This window comes from Nansenia antarctica (genome assembly GCF_963989245.1).
Source record: "Nansenia antarctica genome assembly, chromosome: 2".
NCBI classification, from domain to species: domain Eukaryota; kingdom Metazoa; phylum Chordata; class Actinopteri; order Argentiniformes; family Microstomatidae; genus Nansenia; species Nansenia antarctica.
The window spans coordinates 86,819,816-86,837,492 of record NC_137675.1 but is presented as its reverse complement, the minus strand read 5'-3'; the positions used below and the strand labels follow the sequence as shown (position 1 = coordinate 86,837,492).

The following is a 17,677-nucleotide window of genomic DNA, read 5'->3' as shown; positions in this document are numbered from 1 at the left end:
TTACTATTACTATTATTATTATTATTATTAGTAGTAGTAGTAGTAGTAGTAGTAGTAGTAGTAGTAGTAGTAGTAGTAGTAGTAGTAGCAGCAGCAGCAGCAGTAGTAGTAGTAGTAGTAGTAGTAGTAGTAGTGGTAGTAGTAGTAGCAGCAGCAGTAGTAGTAGTAGTAGTAGTAGTAGTAGTAGTAGTAGTAGCAGCAGTAGTAGTAGTAGTAGTAGTAGCAGTAGTAGTAGTAGTAGTAGCAGTAGTAGTAGTAGTAGTAGTAACAGCAGCAGCAGTAGTAGTAGTAGTAGTAGTAGTAGCAGTAGTAGTAGTAGTAGTAGTAGTAGTAGTAGTAGTAGTAGTAGTAGTAGTAGCAGTAGTAGTAGCAGTAGTAGTAGCAGTAGTAGTAGCAGTAGTAGTAGTAGGAGCAGCAGTAGTAGCAGTAGTAGTAGTAGTAGTAGTAGTAGTAGTAGTAGTAGTAGTAGTAGTAGTAGTAGTAGTAGTAGTAGTAGTAGTAGTAGCAGCAGCAGCAGTAGTAGTAGTAGTAGTAGTAGCAGTAGTAGTAGTAGTAGTAGTAGTAGTAGTAGTAGTAGTAGTAGTAGTAGTAGTAGTAGTAGTAGTAGTAGTAGTATTATAGTGATGAATGTTGCATTGTTAATACAAATACATTTGTCTAAGTTAGTGAATCATCTATTCATCAGCCATCGGGTTTCAAACCTGTATGAGAACAGATTGGTTGAGATAACACTCCCGGTTTAACGAGTCCTTATCTTTACAATCTGTTTCAATGGACTTCAAGCCTTGTCTCTCCTTTACATCTCAACAGTGACATGACATGTGCTGCTGACACAGAGAAGCTCTATCTAGGCTGTCACTAGAGAGGGAGAACACAAAGGCCATGGTCGGTGAACACGAAAACGATAGCCAATGTCTCTCTCTCTCTCTCTCTCTGTCTCTCTCTCTCTTTCTCACTCACTCACTCACTCACTCACAGACCCACACCCACTCACTCACACACCCACCCACACACACACACACACACACACACACACACACACACACACACACACACACACACACACCCACACCCTTTGTGTTCCAAGTCAACATCCTGGGTAGTCAGGCTACCTCCATCAACATAGGCTGATAACATAGTTTTTTTTTATCAGTGGTTAACCTACTTCGACAGCTGCTAGTAGGCCTACAAGATGATCAAAAGAAGAAGAAAACAAGGGAGGGGAAAGCATGTTCAACCCCAGTCAGGCTGCACACAGTCACCAGTCCCAAATCTGTGAGGCCTTATGCTTGTGTGTGTGTAAACAAAACGATATTTCTTCTTCTATCACTGAGACTGCCAATGGCCCCGGGCCTGAGCTAGATTACTCTTCCTTCTACGACTGGTGGATTGATGATTCACTTGCTTAGTCAAACGTATCGATTGTAAGTCTCTTTGGAATAAGGTGTCTGCTAAATGCCAAAAGTGTAAAATTATGTAAATGTTGTGTGTGTACAGAGTTGCTTCTGTCACATATGTACTTATTTATTTACATAAGTATGTATTTACATAATATTGATCTATGTTATATTGATGTATATTGATCAGCCGCTGTGACTCACAGTGAGGTGCAGGCGTCCCGCCGTCTCCTCCCGGACCTCCAGTGTGAGGGTGCTGATGTCCCGGGGGAGGTAGGAGGGCGTGGGGCGCGTGAGAGTGGCAGCCCTGCCCCTGGGGGTGGGGGCGAAAGACCCCATTCTGTAACCGCTGTAGGACGAGGGGTAGAAGCACCAGGGCGGTCCCCCGGAGGCTGCTCGCGGTAGGGGGGCATAGCAGCACCCTCTCCCCTCCTCGCACTCTGCCCGACTCACAACCCGGTCCCTGGCGCAGTCGAAGCGGCTCTCCAAGGCAGACCCGCACAGCTCCTGTCTGGGACCCCCGGTGCGGTGCAGGGGGCGGGCGGGCTGGGAGCTCTCCGCTGGGCTGGGCCGCCCTGCGGACTCTCTGCATATCTCGCTAATAATATAGGCACCAGTTTAACCTGTGGCTGTTGTGAATGAATTAATGAATGAATGAATGAAAGCTTTATTTCGAACATGTGAAAAAAGAAATAGTTATAACAACAAAAAACTAAAAAACAAGAAAAAACAAAACAAAACAAAAAACACTATTTACTTAACATGTCCGAAAAGGAGTAGGAAGAAGCATAAGCTTATTTAATCCTACCCCTTCTCCAATACTCAGAGATTAATAATTAATAATCTGCAGTTGACTTCAATATTAATATTTTATTTTTTTTAAATCACATTTATTTACGTATTTACATATTTACCAACAATAGAAAACAGATAATGTAAATAAACAAATAATCTGTGAAAACAGTCAAACTTCCCAGTGGGACATGTGGGTCTGACAGATGATGAAGTGACAGACGTGTCAACAGAGCCAGGGCGAGCAGCGCAGAGAGGGAGAGAGTGGCGGTAGACAGGCAGTCACACAGTCCCATGCCTATCTATCTGTCTAACCTCTGCTATCTAGTAACACATCATCATAACTGCAGAGGGGGGATTTATTAATAAGGATGTATGATGGATGGATGAGGAAGTATGCGCTGCAGACCGACAGTAATGATCTAGCTAGGTACTTACTTACTGATCTATCTGTACAGCTATACAGGTACACACCATGTTACTGATCTATCTGTACAGCTATACAGGTACACACCACGTGTTGCTGCACAACAAGCAACATGGAACAGGTTGTTTACTAACCAGCGGACTTCTGGGCCCTATTCCACAAAGCTCGATAAAGTTCTACGCCTCGATAAAGTTCTAAGCCTCGAAAATGTTAGCTTGCGTTCGGTGCCATCAATGTGGCTCAAATAATTCGCTGCTTGTTTGAGCTCCTTCTGAGTCAGATATAATTAGCCTGGTCCCGACCAGGCTAAAACACAGGCTATAGTCATCCGTGCGTCAAAAAAGGCTCACAGGCGGAAACTAAACCCTGAACGAAAGTTCCTCATGTGTCTTTTAGGAAATATTAGTTCCCACTTCACACGAGATAGATAGATTAGATAGTTTGATTAGATAGTTTGACTGTGTGATAGATAGATAATTTGATATTTTGAAAGTGTGATCGATCGATAGATAGTTTGATTGTGTGATAGATAACTTGATATTTTGAAAGTGTGATAGATAAATCAATAGATCAATAAAGAAAAGAGTGTAAAAAAAAAAAGAAGTAATTGTCTCAACTTGCATTACCGTCATCACAGCGGTCTGGCTGGCGTAGTGGTAAGGCTGCGGACTCGAGTTCCAAAGGTTGCGAGTTCGAGACTTGACTAAGTCATTCATTTTTTTTTTTTTTACATTTAACCGAAGATTTCATGCAAAGGTTTCAAACACCATTGTAATCGTGTCAGTTCTTGTAAATTAGCCTGCACCATAATTTTATAGCCTACAATACTTTTTTAGATGAGATTTTAGATTAGATTCAGACAACGAAATGCAGTAAAAAGTGCCTCTGAAGAGGGATTCGAACCACTGATATAAAATGACGAATAAATCCTATGGCAGCAGTCAATACCACTAGGCCATTGTGGCGATATGACGGTTTGTAGCCTGCTGCGGATATCACCACAGTAGTAATATTCATTTATTAAAATATGAACATATAACAATAACTGGGGCTAGTATGACCTACGCATTTAATCGGTCAGCAATTTCTTGCCAAACCATTTCCCTCGCCTTGTTAATTGCGGCAGTATTGCACTATTTTACATCTTATTTTTCCGTCTTCATAAAAATCAATAATTCGGAATGCTGCGCAAATGTAGTACCCCTGCAGAGTGGAGTATCTTCATTTCGACAGATCGACACTTCAGGGCTTTTTATGTCTGCGTGCACGCGCCCATATCGAAGATTTGTAAGCCTGTCTTCTGTGAACACTGATGACACAAGGCTGATCCTCATTCGAGGAATCACCTGAGGCTTGAATACCAATCTCGAGTTCCCTGAGCGCCGCATTTTATTTATTTATTCCCTGAGCGCCGCTATATTAAGCCACCTTTAGTGGAATATGGCCCTGGTGCAAATACCGACGGCAAGCGGCGAAGGACAAACAAAGTTGCCCTGAGAATTTGCTAACTAGACAGACTAACCAATGCCGGAATGTAGCATGCAAGTATTTAACGTTAAATACACTTTTTATTGAGAAATATATTTTCTTTATTTGTTATACAAGTGTAGCATCCGAGTAGGGGTTAGCTTATGAATAACAATTTACATAAAACTAAAACTCAAGGAAGGTGGCTGCTCCGTTTTTACACAATGGCTGTGTTCGAAATGGCATACTAGCATACCAGTGGAGGCTGGTGACTTCCAGAATTGAGGAGGCCAAAATGTTTTCCGCTTGCTCGCTTCACTCGCGATGGAATGTTCCCTGTTCTTCTTATCTGTCTTTGTTAAAAATTATTAATTTGTGTTTGGCGGTACTGAAGGGATTGGGACACTCTCAGGATGGTGGATGAAGCAGCTTTTATTGCCTGCACAATGGGTCATCAAATAAACAAAACAATTGGCATGAATCTCTGGTCCGCCTGCAGCAGCTATTGTCCCTTCTGCTCAGGCTCACAACATTCACCACAACATACTACATACAATCAATGACATGTCAAAAGCACTCAAACACTATGTCAATCAGACACACAACATACAATTCAGAACAATACTTCATCCATTTCTAATATTTATCCTGCAGAACAGCACTCATACACGCGTGTGGCGGAAAAAGGTACTACACGTGGAATGCAACATGACGTTACTGACTAGCCATGCCCTAGCTCGCGAATGCTAGCAACACCACGAGTGGACTCTTACAAAATGCACCAAAACATAGAACTCAAACAACATATGTAATAAGTTACCTGCACAATGGGTCATGGTCCGCCTGCAGCAGCTATTGTCCCTTCTGCTCAGGCTCACAACATTCACCACAACATACAATTATTAATTATTAATATTAAAAATAAAACTGTTCAATAAATCCTAAATGTTGTCTACCTATTCGATGTATAAATCGCGCCAGAATCTCGCCGACTTCCGAGGTCATTTTAAGCAAAAGTATTTGGCCAAATGAGCTATTATTTTCAGGGATAATAGCCATGGGTGTTCTAGCGTGTCCTGCACTGAAGTGACTGGCGTTCATGTGATTGGATGAACAAAATGTCAATCTTTCAGCCCTGGACTCAATGCATGGTGAGGCCAGGCCTCCTGTGCCCACCCATTTTCAGTGATTTGGCCAATCACATATTGGCATGAAAAAATTGCATTACATTGACTTCTATGAGAAACCACTTTCCGACAGGAGGCCTGGACTTTCCGACAGGAGGCCAGGCCTCCTTCAATAGAAACGGATAGGGATTCTGGCCTGTACCCAGCTAGCAGGGAATGTTCCCACAACATTGGCTAACATTCCCTACAAGTTATGCTAATGTTTTAAAGAAAACGTTTTCATCTAATGTTCAAAGAGCATTTTAAGGATGTTTACCATTTCAAATAATGTTCCTATAACGTTAAATGTTAACAAAGTAAGAACGTTTTAGGTGCAACATTCCAAGGATGTTTTGGGGACATTGTTTAGGTAACAGATTATAGAATGTTCTTTTATAAAATGTTCCCACAATGTTACATGATAACAAAGGAAGGACATTTTCAAAGCAACATTCGATAATGTTTTCAGGATGTTATTGATGCCTCAGATCACAAAACGTTTTTTCTAGAATGTTCCTGTAATGTGATATGTAAACAAAGGAAGAACGTTTTACCTGCAACATTCCAAGGATGTTTTGGGGACATTGTTTAGGTAACAGATTATAGAATATTCTTTTATAAAATGTTCCCACAATGTTACACGATAACAAAGGAAGAACATTCCCAGCTAGCAATTTTTTGTTCTAAAAATGTTCAAAGAATGTTACCTAGAATGTTCTCGTAATGTTTTCAGCGGGAAGTTTTCTTTAAGTTCCCAGAATGTTCTAGGATAATGTTCTCTAAAAACATTTTTAAAATGTTGTGTGATAACCTTCTTAAAATGTTAAGTGACAACATTGCTAAAACATTATGCCCTTATGTTCTTGAAAATGTTTTCAGCGGGAAGTTTTCTTTAAGTTCCCAGAATGTTCTAGGATAATGTTCTCTAAAAACATTTTTAAAATGTTGTGTGATAACCTTCTTAAAATGTTAAGTGACAACATTGCTAGAACATTATGCCCTAATGTTCTTGAAAACGTTTTCAGTGGGAAGTTCCCAGAATGTTTTAGGATAATGTTCTCTAAAAACATTTTTAAAATGTTGTGTGATAACCTTCTTAAAATGTTAAGTGACAACATTGCTAGACAATGCAACATGCCCTAATGTTCTTGAAAATGTTTTCAGCGGGAAGTTTTCTTTAAGTTCCCAGAATGTTTTAGGATAATGTTCTCAAAAACATTCTACAAATGTTTGGTAATAACCTTAAAATGTGAGTTGACAATGCTAGAACATTACACCTTATGTTCTCAAAACATTTTCAGCTTAAGTTTTTTGTTTGTTCCCAGAATGTTTTAGGATAACGTGCTCTAAAAACCATTCTAAAAACATTTGCTTATGTTATGACCTTCTTAAAATGTTTACTGAAAACCCTGTTAAAACATTATGCCCAAACATTCAGAAAATGTTTTTGGGATGTTATTAAAAATTCAAGTTTCAGACTTGCACCAATAACCGAGGAGGCTGAGGACCCCAATTGAAATAAGCCAGTGGCTTTCTTGGGTTTTTATCCTGTTAGTTGACCTTGTAATATGTACTTTCATGTACCTACTTCTGCAAATCTTCTAATAAAGTTCTCAATCAATCAAAAGACGTGGCAGACCAATCAAACGACTCTGATTAGATTTCAGACCAATCAAACGACTCTGATTAGATTTCACTAAGCCTGACTGAGATGTTCAGTTCACCTCCGTGGTCGGGCACAGGTAGACGGTTTTAGTTGAAGACAGCACAAGGGAACGGGACACTGTGGATTAAACGGTAAGGTTACAATAACTGTTTTTAATTGATTAACGTTACTTTGTATGGATACATTTACTTTCTTGACCACAAACTAACCGTTAATGCGAATAACGTCGAGCGTGTGTGTTGTCAGAAATTGCTAGGAAGCTGGGCGCAAAAGTAACTTTTATCCTCCGTCCAAATCGACAAATTGGTGAACGTTCAGATTTGACCAGCCACTCAATAGATTCACGTCATTGTTGTTGTTTTTTGGGCTGGTGAGTGAAGCAAATCTACCAGCCCAAAAGTTTGGGACAGGTTTGGGAGCTAGCTAGCAAGCTATAGCAATCTAGCTAGCACAATTACTAGCATTATACATGTCTATTTTACATGGATATTACTTGGTTATTTACAGTAATTACTGCATAATTAATGGCCTGTAATTTAAAGGGCTACCAAAAAGACTTCTGATGAATCAGAAACTATTCTGATTTTAAATACTATTTTTGTTATAATGCAGGTGGATAATACAGGTGGACCATCCATGACTGAGGACAGTGATACAGGTGGACCATCTGTGACTGAGGACAGAGTTCAGAGTAAGGATGTGTCCAGGGATGATGTTTAAGAATGTGTCCAGGTGCAGCAGCAGGACTTGAGGGGAGCAGAAGCCCCACACTGTTCGAGGACTAAATCAAGCAATCAACACTTTGGGAATGCCTGCATGTCTGTCATGAGGATATGTACTGTTGCAGTGATGATAGGTTCTGACTTCCATGTTTTCAGTATGTACAGTATATGATGTTTTGCTTTTTATTTTATTTTATATGTTCTCAAATGAAGCTGTGGCTGCCTCTCCCTGTCTCACCTCTGTTGTTAATGTTAATAAATAATGATACATTACGGTATGTTGAAAGACTTGAATATTGATGTTATCAAACTTTTACATGTGTTAATACGTTTAGCTAAAACATTTTAAGAATGTTTGGGCATAATGTTTTAACAGGGTTTTCAGTAAACATTTTAAGAAGGTTATAAGCAAACGTTTTTAGAATGGTTTTTAGAGCACGTTTGTTATGAGGGGGGTCAGCGAGGAAGACTCCTCGATGCCTCTGCTGGTTGAAGAGCAGCATCACTCCAGCCCTGGACTAATTACGTGATTATTGTCACCTGTGAGTGTTTGTATGTGTATTTAGGTGTGTCCCATTTCCCTGTTCCCTTGTCAGTTGTTCATACTTGTTAGCGTCTTGTGAACCCTCGTCTTTCCCTTCAGAATATTGTGCATGATACTTGTCCTTTCGGTCCTGGAGGACTTTACCTTACCTGTCGCTACTTCCAGGTATTATTGACTATATGTGTGTTTTGATTTGTTTGTGTTTAAGTGAAGTTTGCTTTTAGTAAACGGAGCCTTGTTTGCTCATCTTTTGTTTTCGCTACTCGCAAGTGTTTTGTTTTTGTTATTAGTTATCGACTCGCTATGCAGCTGCCTTGCTTGCTCACCTTTATTTTTCTGTGGTTCTGTATCACGGTCCTATGGATATTCAGTGTATTCATCTCAGTAAAGAGAACTTTATTTTATTCATGTCTCGACCTCAATTCCTCTGAGTCACTCATAGGAGTGCACATGGGTCCAACACCACTCTACATTTAGAACATTATTCCAAAACGTAACACACGTTGTCCTAAAACATTCTGGGAACAAACAAAAAACTTAAGCTGAAAATGTTTTGAGAACATAAGGTGTAATGTTCTAGCAATATTGTCAATTCACATTTTAAGAAGGCTATTACCGAACATTATCCTAAAACATTCTGGGAACTTCCCACTGAAAACGTTTTCAAGAACATTAGGGCATAATGTTCTAGCAATGTTGTCACTTAACATTTTAAGAAGGTTATCACACAACATTTTTACAATGTTTTTAGAGAACGTTATCCTAGAACATTCTGGGAACTTGAAGAAAACTTCCCGCTGAAAACGTTTTCAAGAACATTAGGGCATAATGTTCTAGCAATGTTGTCACTTAACATTTTAAGAAGGTTATCACACAACATTTTAAAAATGTTTTTAGAGAACGTTATCCTAGAACATTCTGGGAACTTAAAGAACACTTCCCGCTGAAAACATTACGAGAACGTTTTAGGTAACATTCTTTGAACATTTTTAGAACCAAAAATTGCTAGCTGGGTAGGTGCTTTACAATTGCAATATTGGGTTTTAGCCATGGAAAAATTCAGATTTATGAACAAAACGGAAATAATATTAATATAATAAATAAATAAATAAAATAAATATAATTATTGCTTTTTTAAATCTCTCTCTCCTCTCAAATTATTGGGGAGGCCAGGCCTCCTCCACCTCTATGGAGGAGCCTCCACTGTAGCATACTGCATACTGCCTACTAAATTCATAATAAGTCTGCCAATACCAGCCGACCATTCACACTGAAGTATGCATACTGCATCCCAGAATGCATTTCGGCAGCGGGGATTTTAAATCCTCTATTTTTAACCTCCATTGGCTAAAAGCTGTTAACATATAATTTTATGAAGTTTTAATATGTTCTCAGGCGAGAAAGTAACCATATATATTCCCAAAATGTGTCCAGTTTATCAAAATAACCCATTTATATATCTGATCTGACAGTTTTTCTGTTCGCTAGCTACATTACGTTGCTTAGATACTTTCATTGCTGGGTTCAGGCATTAAAAATCAATCAATCATTCTGAACTGCCCTGTACTGAAAATAAAAATATTTTGAATACATTTAATATATTTTCAATCATGCTACATGAATCCGAATATCCATGAAAATGTCTTTATTCAAGTTACATTTGACGTTGGAAAAACAAACATTAATTAGCTACCATCCAGTAAAAAAAACAAAAACATAATCAAACACATTACACACAACACTAGAACAGGACTGCAGGAATGTTGTTTTGTAATATAATTATTTGAGATAAGACATACAGTACAGGCCACCATTTAAATGGTATCGTCTTGACAGAACCAATCAAATCAAATAAAATGAGATTCCATTTGTCACTTATGGCATACAGTTGTAATAGACAACTGAATCGTTTTTGCTCAACAACAAAAATAACAACTCAATAATGAAAGTAATAAAAGTGATAGAAAGTGCAATAATGTCAGTGAATTAAAGGTACTGAATACATTGTTGTGTACCCACAATACATTTGCATACCGTTTTTACAGATAACAATCCTCCACCAAGAACTCAGAACAGTTGACTGAAACAGCCCAGTGAAACTGTTCCATAGTCTCAGTGGATCCTGCAGGTCATCCATGCAGTGGGGTTAGTTAGGGTATACAGTATATTACATGATTACAGTGTGTCTACAACACTGTGATTTACATTTCGTAAAGGCACTCCATAAAAATCATTTTAAGTATAAAATGGAAACAGACAGGTACAGGTATTTACAAACTTTGAGAGCCTCCCTTGACATTGTTCTTTATATTTGTTATTGCATTTGTTTGTATGATTTTTAAATCTATGTGTATGTAAATCAGGAGACAGTAGCAATTGTAACATACTTTAATATACAACACATTTCTTTGTATAGTTCCATCTCATTATTCATACTTTCTTGTGTCAACACCCTATGTCTTGACAGTAATGTTGTATGCAACTGGTCCTTTGAATGTAAAGCCCAAGTTGAATGTGATGTTTTCGTTGCCATAGGGCACTGAGGCTGAACGAAGAGGAGGAATAGAAAACTTGTTTTGATTTGGACCATCAAGATAGACCATTCCATCCTCTGTCCAGCCAGAAACAGTCTTCAGTAGCTGTGCTATTTCTGGCTTTTTCAACACCTCCCAATGAAGCCACTTCATTTTCTTGTCATACACAGAAAGGTTCGTGGTGATTGACCCAACTTTGCTCCTGTGGACAATCTTGTCCCATCCACTTCCATTGCTTAGGAAAAAGTGTGCATAAATCCTTCTCCGTCTCAAGGGAACATCCTTCATTTTGGTCCAGTAGCTTCCGCGGAGATATTTCACGGCAGACAGGACAATTTCATACTTGTTTTCTCTGTCTTGTTTCGTGTCATGCTCTTCTGGCCAGAAGAGCAAGGTAAGCAGGAACAGGGCACTGGACAGACATTTCTGCTTTTCATTGGGAAACTGCTGGCTGAGTTTTTGAAGGTCTTGCAGAGCAGCTAGCTTTGGAGACGTAGTTGAGAGACAACTTAAGGCAAAATGAGATGCTATGTAGTTGGAAAGATCAGTTTGACCCAGTCTGGCCGTGAGTGGGTTATCGGGATACAGAGAAATGATTTCCTCAAGGATCCTGACTTGGTCTTTACCCCTCTGATCTGTCAGTAGGGAGAAGATTGTAGTTATATTCCCCCCACCAAGACGATAGATGATCATGCGTTTCATGAAAGGAGTCAAACTGACTGAGTCTGACTGACCTTGGATTTGGACAGGAGATCCACTGCTGAAGTACTTTCCATACACTGAGGACATCTTTACCAACCAAGTCTTGGGATGGCTGATATCCATTTCAGAGTTCTCAATTGTCCCCTCGTCATCTGTACCAGGGTCTGTCTGAAAGTAACTCAAGTCTTCAGATATCCATTCCAGGGCATTGTGCAATGTCATTTGAAGGTCTTTGAGTTTGCTGTGCAAATTCTCCCACGGTTTGTTGACCTCCTCTGGAATGTAATCTGTAAGCAGGTACTTCAAACACTCTGAACGGCCATCATTTTTTTCAGAAAACATTTGCAATGAGAAGATGAGCTTCAAAAGGTTGCATCCAACTTCAACTTCTGCTAAAAAGCCCTGATTGTTCACTCTGTCCATGTCTGCGATTACAGCTTTCTGACATTCTTTAAAACAATCAATAGCAGTCACTGCGATTTCAATAGCATCGGATGTATTTTCAGGTGTTTTGGTTACCTTCTCAATTGCTTTGCACTTGAAATGGAACCATTTTCTGTACACCTGACCTTTTGTGTCAAGGATGTAGGAGTTTTTAGGCATCTTTTTTACTGCTATTTCTGCCCAATGTTTTGCCTCTTCAAACTTTTCATAGGAGTAATTCAGACGGGCAAGTTGCTGGGCAAAGAGTGCATCTTTGTTGAAACGTTTGAACGCCTCCTTAAGTAGCTCGATGGCCTTGTCAGAGGATTCTTTTTCCCTCACATGGTCAATAAGAGGAGAGAACAAACTGTCAGATTCATCACCTTTAATTACTCTGCAACGTCTCATGAACAGATCTCTCAGAAACTTTGCATACTCTTCTTTTCCAAACCTGTGCTCAAAAAGCACATCCTCATGGAGAAGATCCATGGCTAACCCACTTTGCTGCTTTTGGGCACCTCGAAGTTGCTGAAGGATTTCCTTTGCCACAAGTGGATGAATGATTCGAATCGATTGAATGTGTGTCTTGTCGTCTTTCAGGTGTATGAAAACGAGTTTGGCCTGCTCACTCAGTGACTTCTCAAAACAATGACGACGAAATCTCTCCATGTAGAAGGTTAGTGCAAGAAGGGATTCACAATGGGACTGTGAGAGGAAGGAGTTCTGAACATAAGTGTTGAGCAATGCCACATAACAAATGAGGCGGGTGTCAACTGAATCAAGATCAATGTCTTGCAGCAAATGTTTCACAAATTGTGCAACATACTGATGGTCAAATTCTTCACTCATCAAGACGAACGTCAAGATGAACTCTGGCTCGTACTGTTCTTCAAGCTTCTGTCGTTTCCCAGCAAACTGTCTTTTCTCTTCTTTTGACAGTTTGTGAGTGACTGCTACATTTTGCAGTGGCGAGTCTTTGCACATCTTCTGTGGATTATGGGATCGGCTGCAGCTCAACAGGATAAAACACAGTGTTCCTTGTTGGATTTTCTTAGTGTTGATGGCAAGCTCCAATTCATTCCTCAGATCATCACGGTAATCTTTATCGCAGTCCTCGATCAGAAGGAGCACCGGGAGACACTTCTGAGGATCTTTTTCCTCATACTCTCTGAGCTGAACAGCATGCTCAGAGACAGTGGCAACAGAGCATGATGGCTTCACAACAGCACACCGTAGGTCTTTCCTATTGTTCCACAGCACCTGCCTTGCCACAGTGCTTCCACCACTTCCTGGGTGATGGTAGATGTTGATACTGTTCACAGGGAATTGGTGTACACCACGTTTCATAGTGTCACTGAGAAGTTGGGATATTTCGTCATATGCATCCCTTTGAATAACCTCCGCTACATGCTTCTTCTCAGCTAGCCAGAAGTTCAACCAGGTCACTCTGCCTCCATGGTAAAATTGTCCATCAATGTTTTTCTTCTCTTCTTTGATGAATTCATCACTTGTTTCATTGCAATGATCAACACTCAGGATTTCCAAGGAACACATCCTCTCCTCCTCACGTGTTTCAAGAAGGCACTGTCCTTTAACATAGATAGGCAGGTGCTTGGTGGCTCGAGAGGTTACAGGTTGAATTTGCTGCAGTGTCGCGTCCACATGGCTCATTTTCATCCCAACCACACTAGAACGGTTCAGAGTTTCTGTTCCACATGATCCCTCAGCAAAGCTTTGCCATTTCTGATAGTTGTCTTCTGATTCGGCGATGCAAATGATGTCCTCATGACCTTCCATGTCTGTGAAAAACTCATAGAAGGTGTGCAAGAGGGTCTTCTCGACTGGGGATGTGAGGAGGAAGATCACCAAGAATGAGCCTTTTGGCAAGATCTCTTTGCAGATCAATGACACTGATTCTCTGAGGAGTGTCATTTTAGTTTTGATCCATGTAATTTCATCACAGGGGTTCTCGTTTCCTTTGTAATCGCTGCGTCCATTACAAAATATCCAGCTGGTCTGCTCAAACAAATGCAAGTGACTCACAAATTGTCCAATGCTCATGCCACTTGGAATTTTGTAGTTCTGCATGAAATGAATATTCGCAGCGTGATGTTGACTGTATTTACTGCAGAATCCTGACTGCTTGGAATCCGGGTCAAAGTCAAACACACAGAATATGTTCATGTTCAGTAAGAAGTCAATGCTGCTCAAGTCTTCTGGTTTGAACTTGTTTGTGACAAGGATGTACCATTTATCCTTTTCAATGAATTTCTTGCCACTACTTACTAGCATTGTGAGTTTCCTTCCAAGGTCTTGGCAGATGTCTGGTGTGTTGACAAAACGCCGATGCTCGGCCTCTTCTCTTTGAGCATCTCGGTCTTTGACTCGCTGGTAGAAGTCATTCGGATCAGTCACTGGCTCTGTTTTTGAACCCACCCTGCGATAGATTGTATCCTTTTCATGCTCAATTTTGTTAGCTGACTCTTTGAAGTTTGGCAGACGAACAGAGAACACTTTGTTCTTTACAATGCTAACGGAGGGAACAATGTCAACCTCCACCACGTACTTCTCCTCAGTGCTGTTCATCACCTCGATGAACTGAGGCGGGCGTATGCACTTTCGCACATCTTCCCTATCGGAGGTAGAGAAACTCCTCTCAATGTGATCTAATGCATCAACATAAATATCTCTCTCAAAAACGGGGACACCGATTATCTCACCATGTACATAGCCTGCATCATCCCTGCTGTCCATCACACCGAAGTGTATTGTGCCATTTGATCTGATATTCATGCAGCCAGTGCCAAATTTGAGAACCTCCTTGGCAAATTTTGCCTGTAACCTTGTGCGGTCCAGTTTGGCAGCAATGTCAAATGACTTGTACTCATGACAGGGGGTTATTAGGTCAATGACACCAGATTCGGGTTGCAGAACGTTGTGTTTGCTATACGTGAAATGAATACCTTCTTTGCCAAAAGGCCGTGGTTTGCAGTCTTTTTTTGTGGTCAACACAGAGGCAGATTTCTCTAGACATGTTTGTGTCGCCTCTACCGAAATACTTTCATCTGTCTCTGGAATCTGATGAGCTGACCCCTGCTCCTTTTGACTTCCCTTTTCACGGTTGAGGCTAGGTTGAGTCTTTTCCTTGTCCTGGGGTCTTTTCCTGGAGTCTATAAGCTCACTTCTCTTCCTGACGATGAGCAGAGCAGGTCCTGCTTTCATTCCTGTCTCTTTCTTCAGGAAGTCCTCTGTCAGTTCAAGGAGGATTCTCCCATCAACTTCCTCCTCATGAAGTTTCTTTATGTACTGCTCCTTCACGCCAATAGTTCTTAACCAGGAGCTCACGTGAGATTCGTCCCATTTTTCAACCGGCAGCTCGTCGACTTCTTCCGCTAATAAAATTAGATCACAAAGCACAGCAAAGTTCAAATATAATAATAAGCATCATACAGTATATCAATTATAATCATTACACATTTCTTAACTGTTTCTTACCCATTGTTGTACTTCAGTCTAGAACCTCACTGATCAGGGACCTGCACAATCATTCTGAGGAAGAAAGTCACTGTTAATCTCTTGTCATCCTCAGTTTTAGATTTTGAGATGAACCATGGATCAATTAAAAATATGAACTGCACATTAGAGTGGCCTTTTATTGTGACCAGCCTACGGTATGGAGGACGAAACATGCCACAATGAAATACAATACACACATCAAAATGCAATACATGTGTATAAAAATGCAAATGCTAAAATATCGAATATTTGTGCTAAAATGAAATCAATACAGCCGAAAATGCAATGCACTCATCTCGAAATGCAATGTACACATCTCGAAATACAATACGGCTGTATTGATTTCATTTTGGCACAAATATTCCGTATTTTTGCATTTGCATTTCGATATGTATATTGTATTTTAGATGTGTGTATTGTATTTCATTGTGGCACGATTCGTCCTCCATACTCGAGGCACTACAAGGCACACCTGTGCAATAATCATGCTGTCTAATAGGGATGCTCCGATTTATCGGCCACCGATTTAAATCGGCCGATTTCACTCCAAATGACTCGATCGGTGATCGGCAAAAATGGCCGATCGCAAAAACCGTTTTTTTTTTTTTTTTTTTCTGGGGAAGACAGATAACTGAACAGAAAACATAGGAGGATGTAACAGTATGTAAACCATGAAGGCCACGTTTATGATGTCTTTTATACAGCCATATCACTGACTTGGGCTTCAGGCCCTAACTGGGTGATAGGCCAGACTTTTACTATGCCATAAAAATGGGTCTGCGTTTGCTTGGTGCCTAATGGATCAAAACTTTTGTCTAAAAAGCAAAAAATATGTAGGCTATCCAGTCAGTAGGCCTACAGTTATGTATTTTTTTTTTAAATCGGTATCGGTATCGGTATCGGTTGATCTTGAGGAAAAATATCGGTGATCGGTATCGGCCCCAAAAATCCAGATCGGAGCATCCCTACTGTCTAATCAGCATCTTCATATGCCACACCTGTCAGGTGGATGGAATATCTCGGCAAAGGAGAAGTGCTTACTAACACAGATTTAAACAAATTTGTGAACACAATTTTAGAGAAATAGGCCTTTTGTGTACATAGAAAAAGGTCTCAGATCTAGAAGACTAGATATATAAGCAAATACTAGAAACTAAAGTTGCAGTCCAAAACAGTGTTATATTGCCAGATGGAGTACAAAGTTTAACATGGGTTTCAATGGGGAAACATGCTTTTTGGATCCCAGCAGTTCACCATGACCACATGGTATAGTCGGCTTCAAAATATCTCAGCAGGATTGGTCCCCTGGGTCAAGTATTTAAAATGTTTTAATACGGATCAGAATGATCCGGATTCTGTAATCCCATTTTTTGCTACCCAGGATAATTTTGGGCTGATTTTGAGCCAGTATTTAAAAACCTTATCGTATAAGATCATTCTGATCCAGATAATTACAAGAACAAGATCACAGAAGATACAGTGCTTTGTATAGGCCTCTACCACACCATCTACTGGGCGAGGAGTGTTACAACAAGTGAGGGACCTAAATGATCCACGGTTGCGAAGACAAAAAAAGACAACTTCCTCAAACTTAGTATCAAAACTATCCAAGGTACTAGTCTACCTGTCAGTTTGCAAATAGGCAAAAACAACATTCAATCTTGATTAAAGATCAGATGGATTTCCGAATCTGAATCCGAATGATCTAATTGTTCAGTTTTGAAACGGGCCTCCACAATTCTACCATATGATCCAATCGCCAAATTCGATCAGATACATTTGGAAATACTGGGCTTGATAATGCACTTTTAGTGCGGAAACACTTTTAGCCGACCAGAATAAGTAATGAGTTCCCACCGTTTTTTGAAAACAAATTGACATCTATATAGTTGTTGTATGATATGTCACAATAAGCATTGCATTAATTGTTTTGTCGTCAAAAAAGCACAAGCGGAAACATCGTCGGTCTTACCTTGAACAGACGAGCTGTAATCTGACTCCACCGGGACATAATTATTATCACCTCTATGAAAAATTATAAAAACAAAACTACATAAAACACAAACCACGACGTTCATTTACTTTTCTCTGTCAGTCAGAAATGCTTTAGCAGAGATATCTAACCGGCTATAGGTTCAAGATACAGCAAATGGTATACTTTGTCTCACCTCATTGAATTGATTCATTGTTATTTCCGCAAGACACTTTTAGGCAGAAATGCGCCTTCCTGGAAGGTTGATCTGATCAGAAGTCCAACAGTCTCGCTGATGTTCAGTGTTAGGCTGCGTTCGTGATTTCGCTCTGAGAGCGCCGGGGCGCAC

The 17,677-nt window shown here is 40.1% G+C and overlaps 1 protein-coding gene across 1 annotated transcript; it reads right to left on the bottom strand.

The window, feature by feature from the left end:
* Window positions 1-10,634: 10,634 nt before the first annotated feature.
* LOC308150814 (sterile alpha motif domain-containing protein 9-like) lies at window positions 10,635-15,339 on the bottom strand (the record flags this gene model as incomplete). Its single annotated transcript, XM_080523606.1, has 2 exons — window positions 10,635-15,232; window positions 15,336-15,339. The coding sequence occupies 2 exons, from the start codon at window positions 15,337-15,339 to the stop codon at window positions 10,635-10,637; spliced, it is 4,602 nt and encodes a 1,533-aa protein (XP_080379732.1).
* Window positions 15,340-17,677: the final 2,338 nt, after the last annotated feature.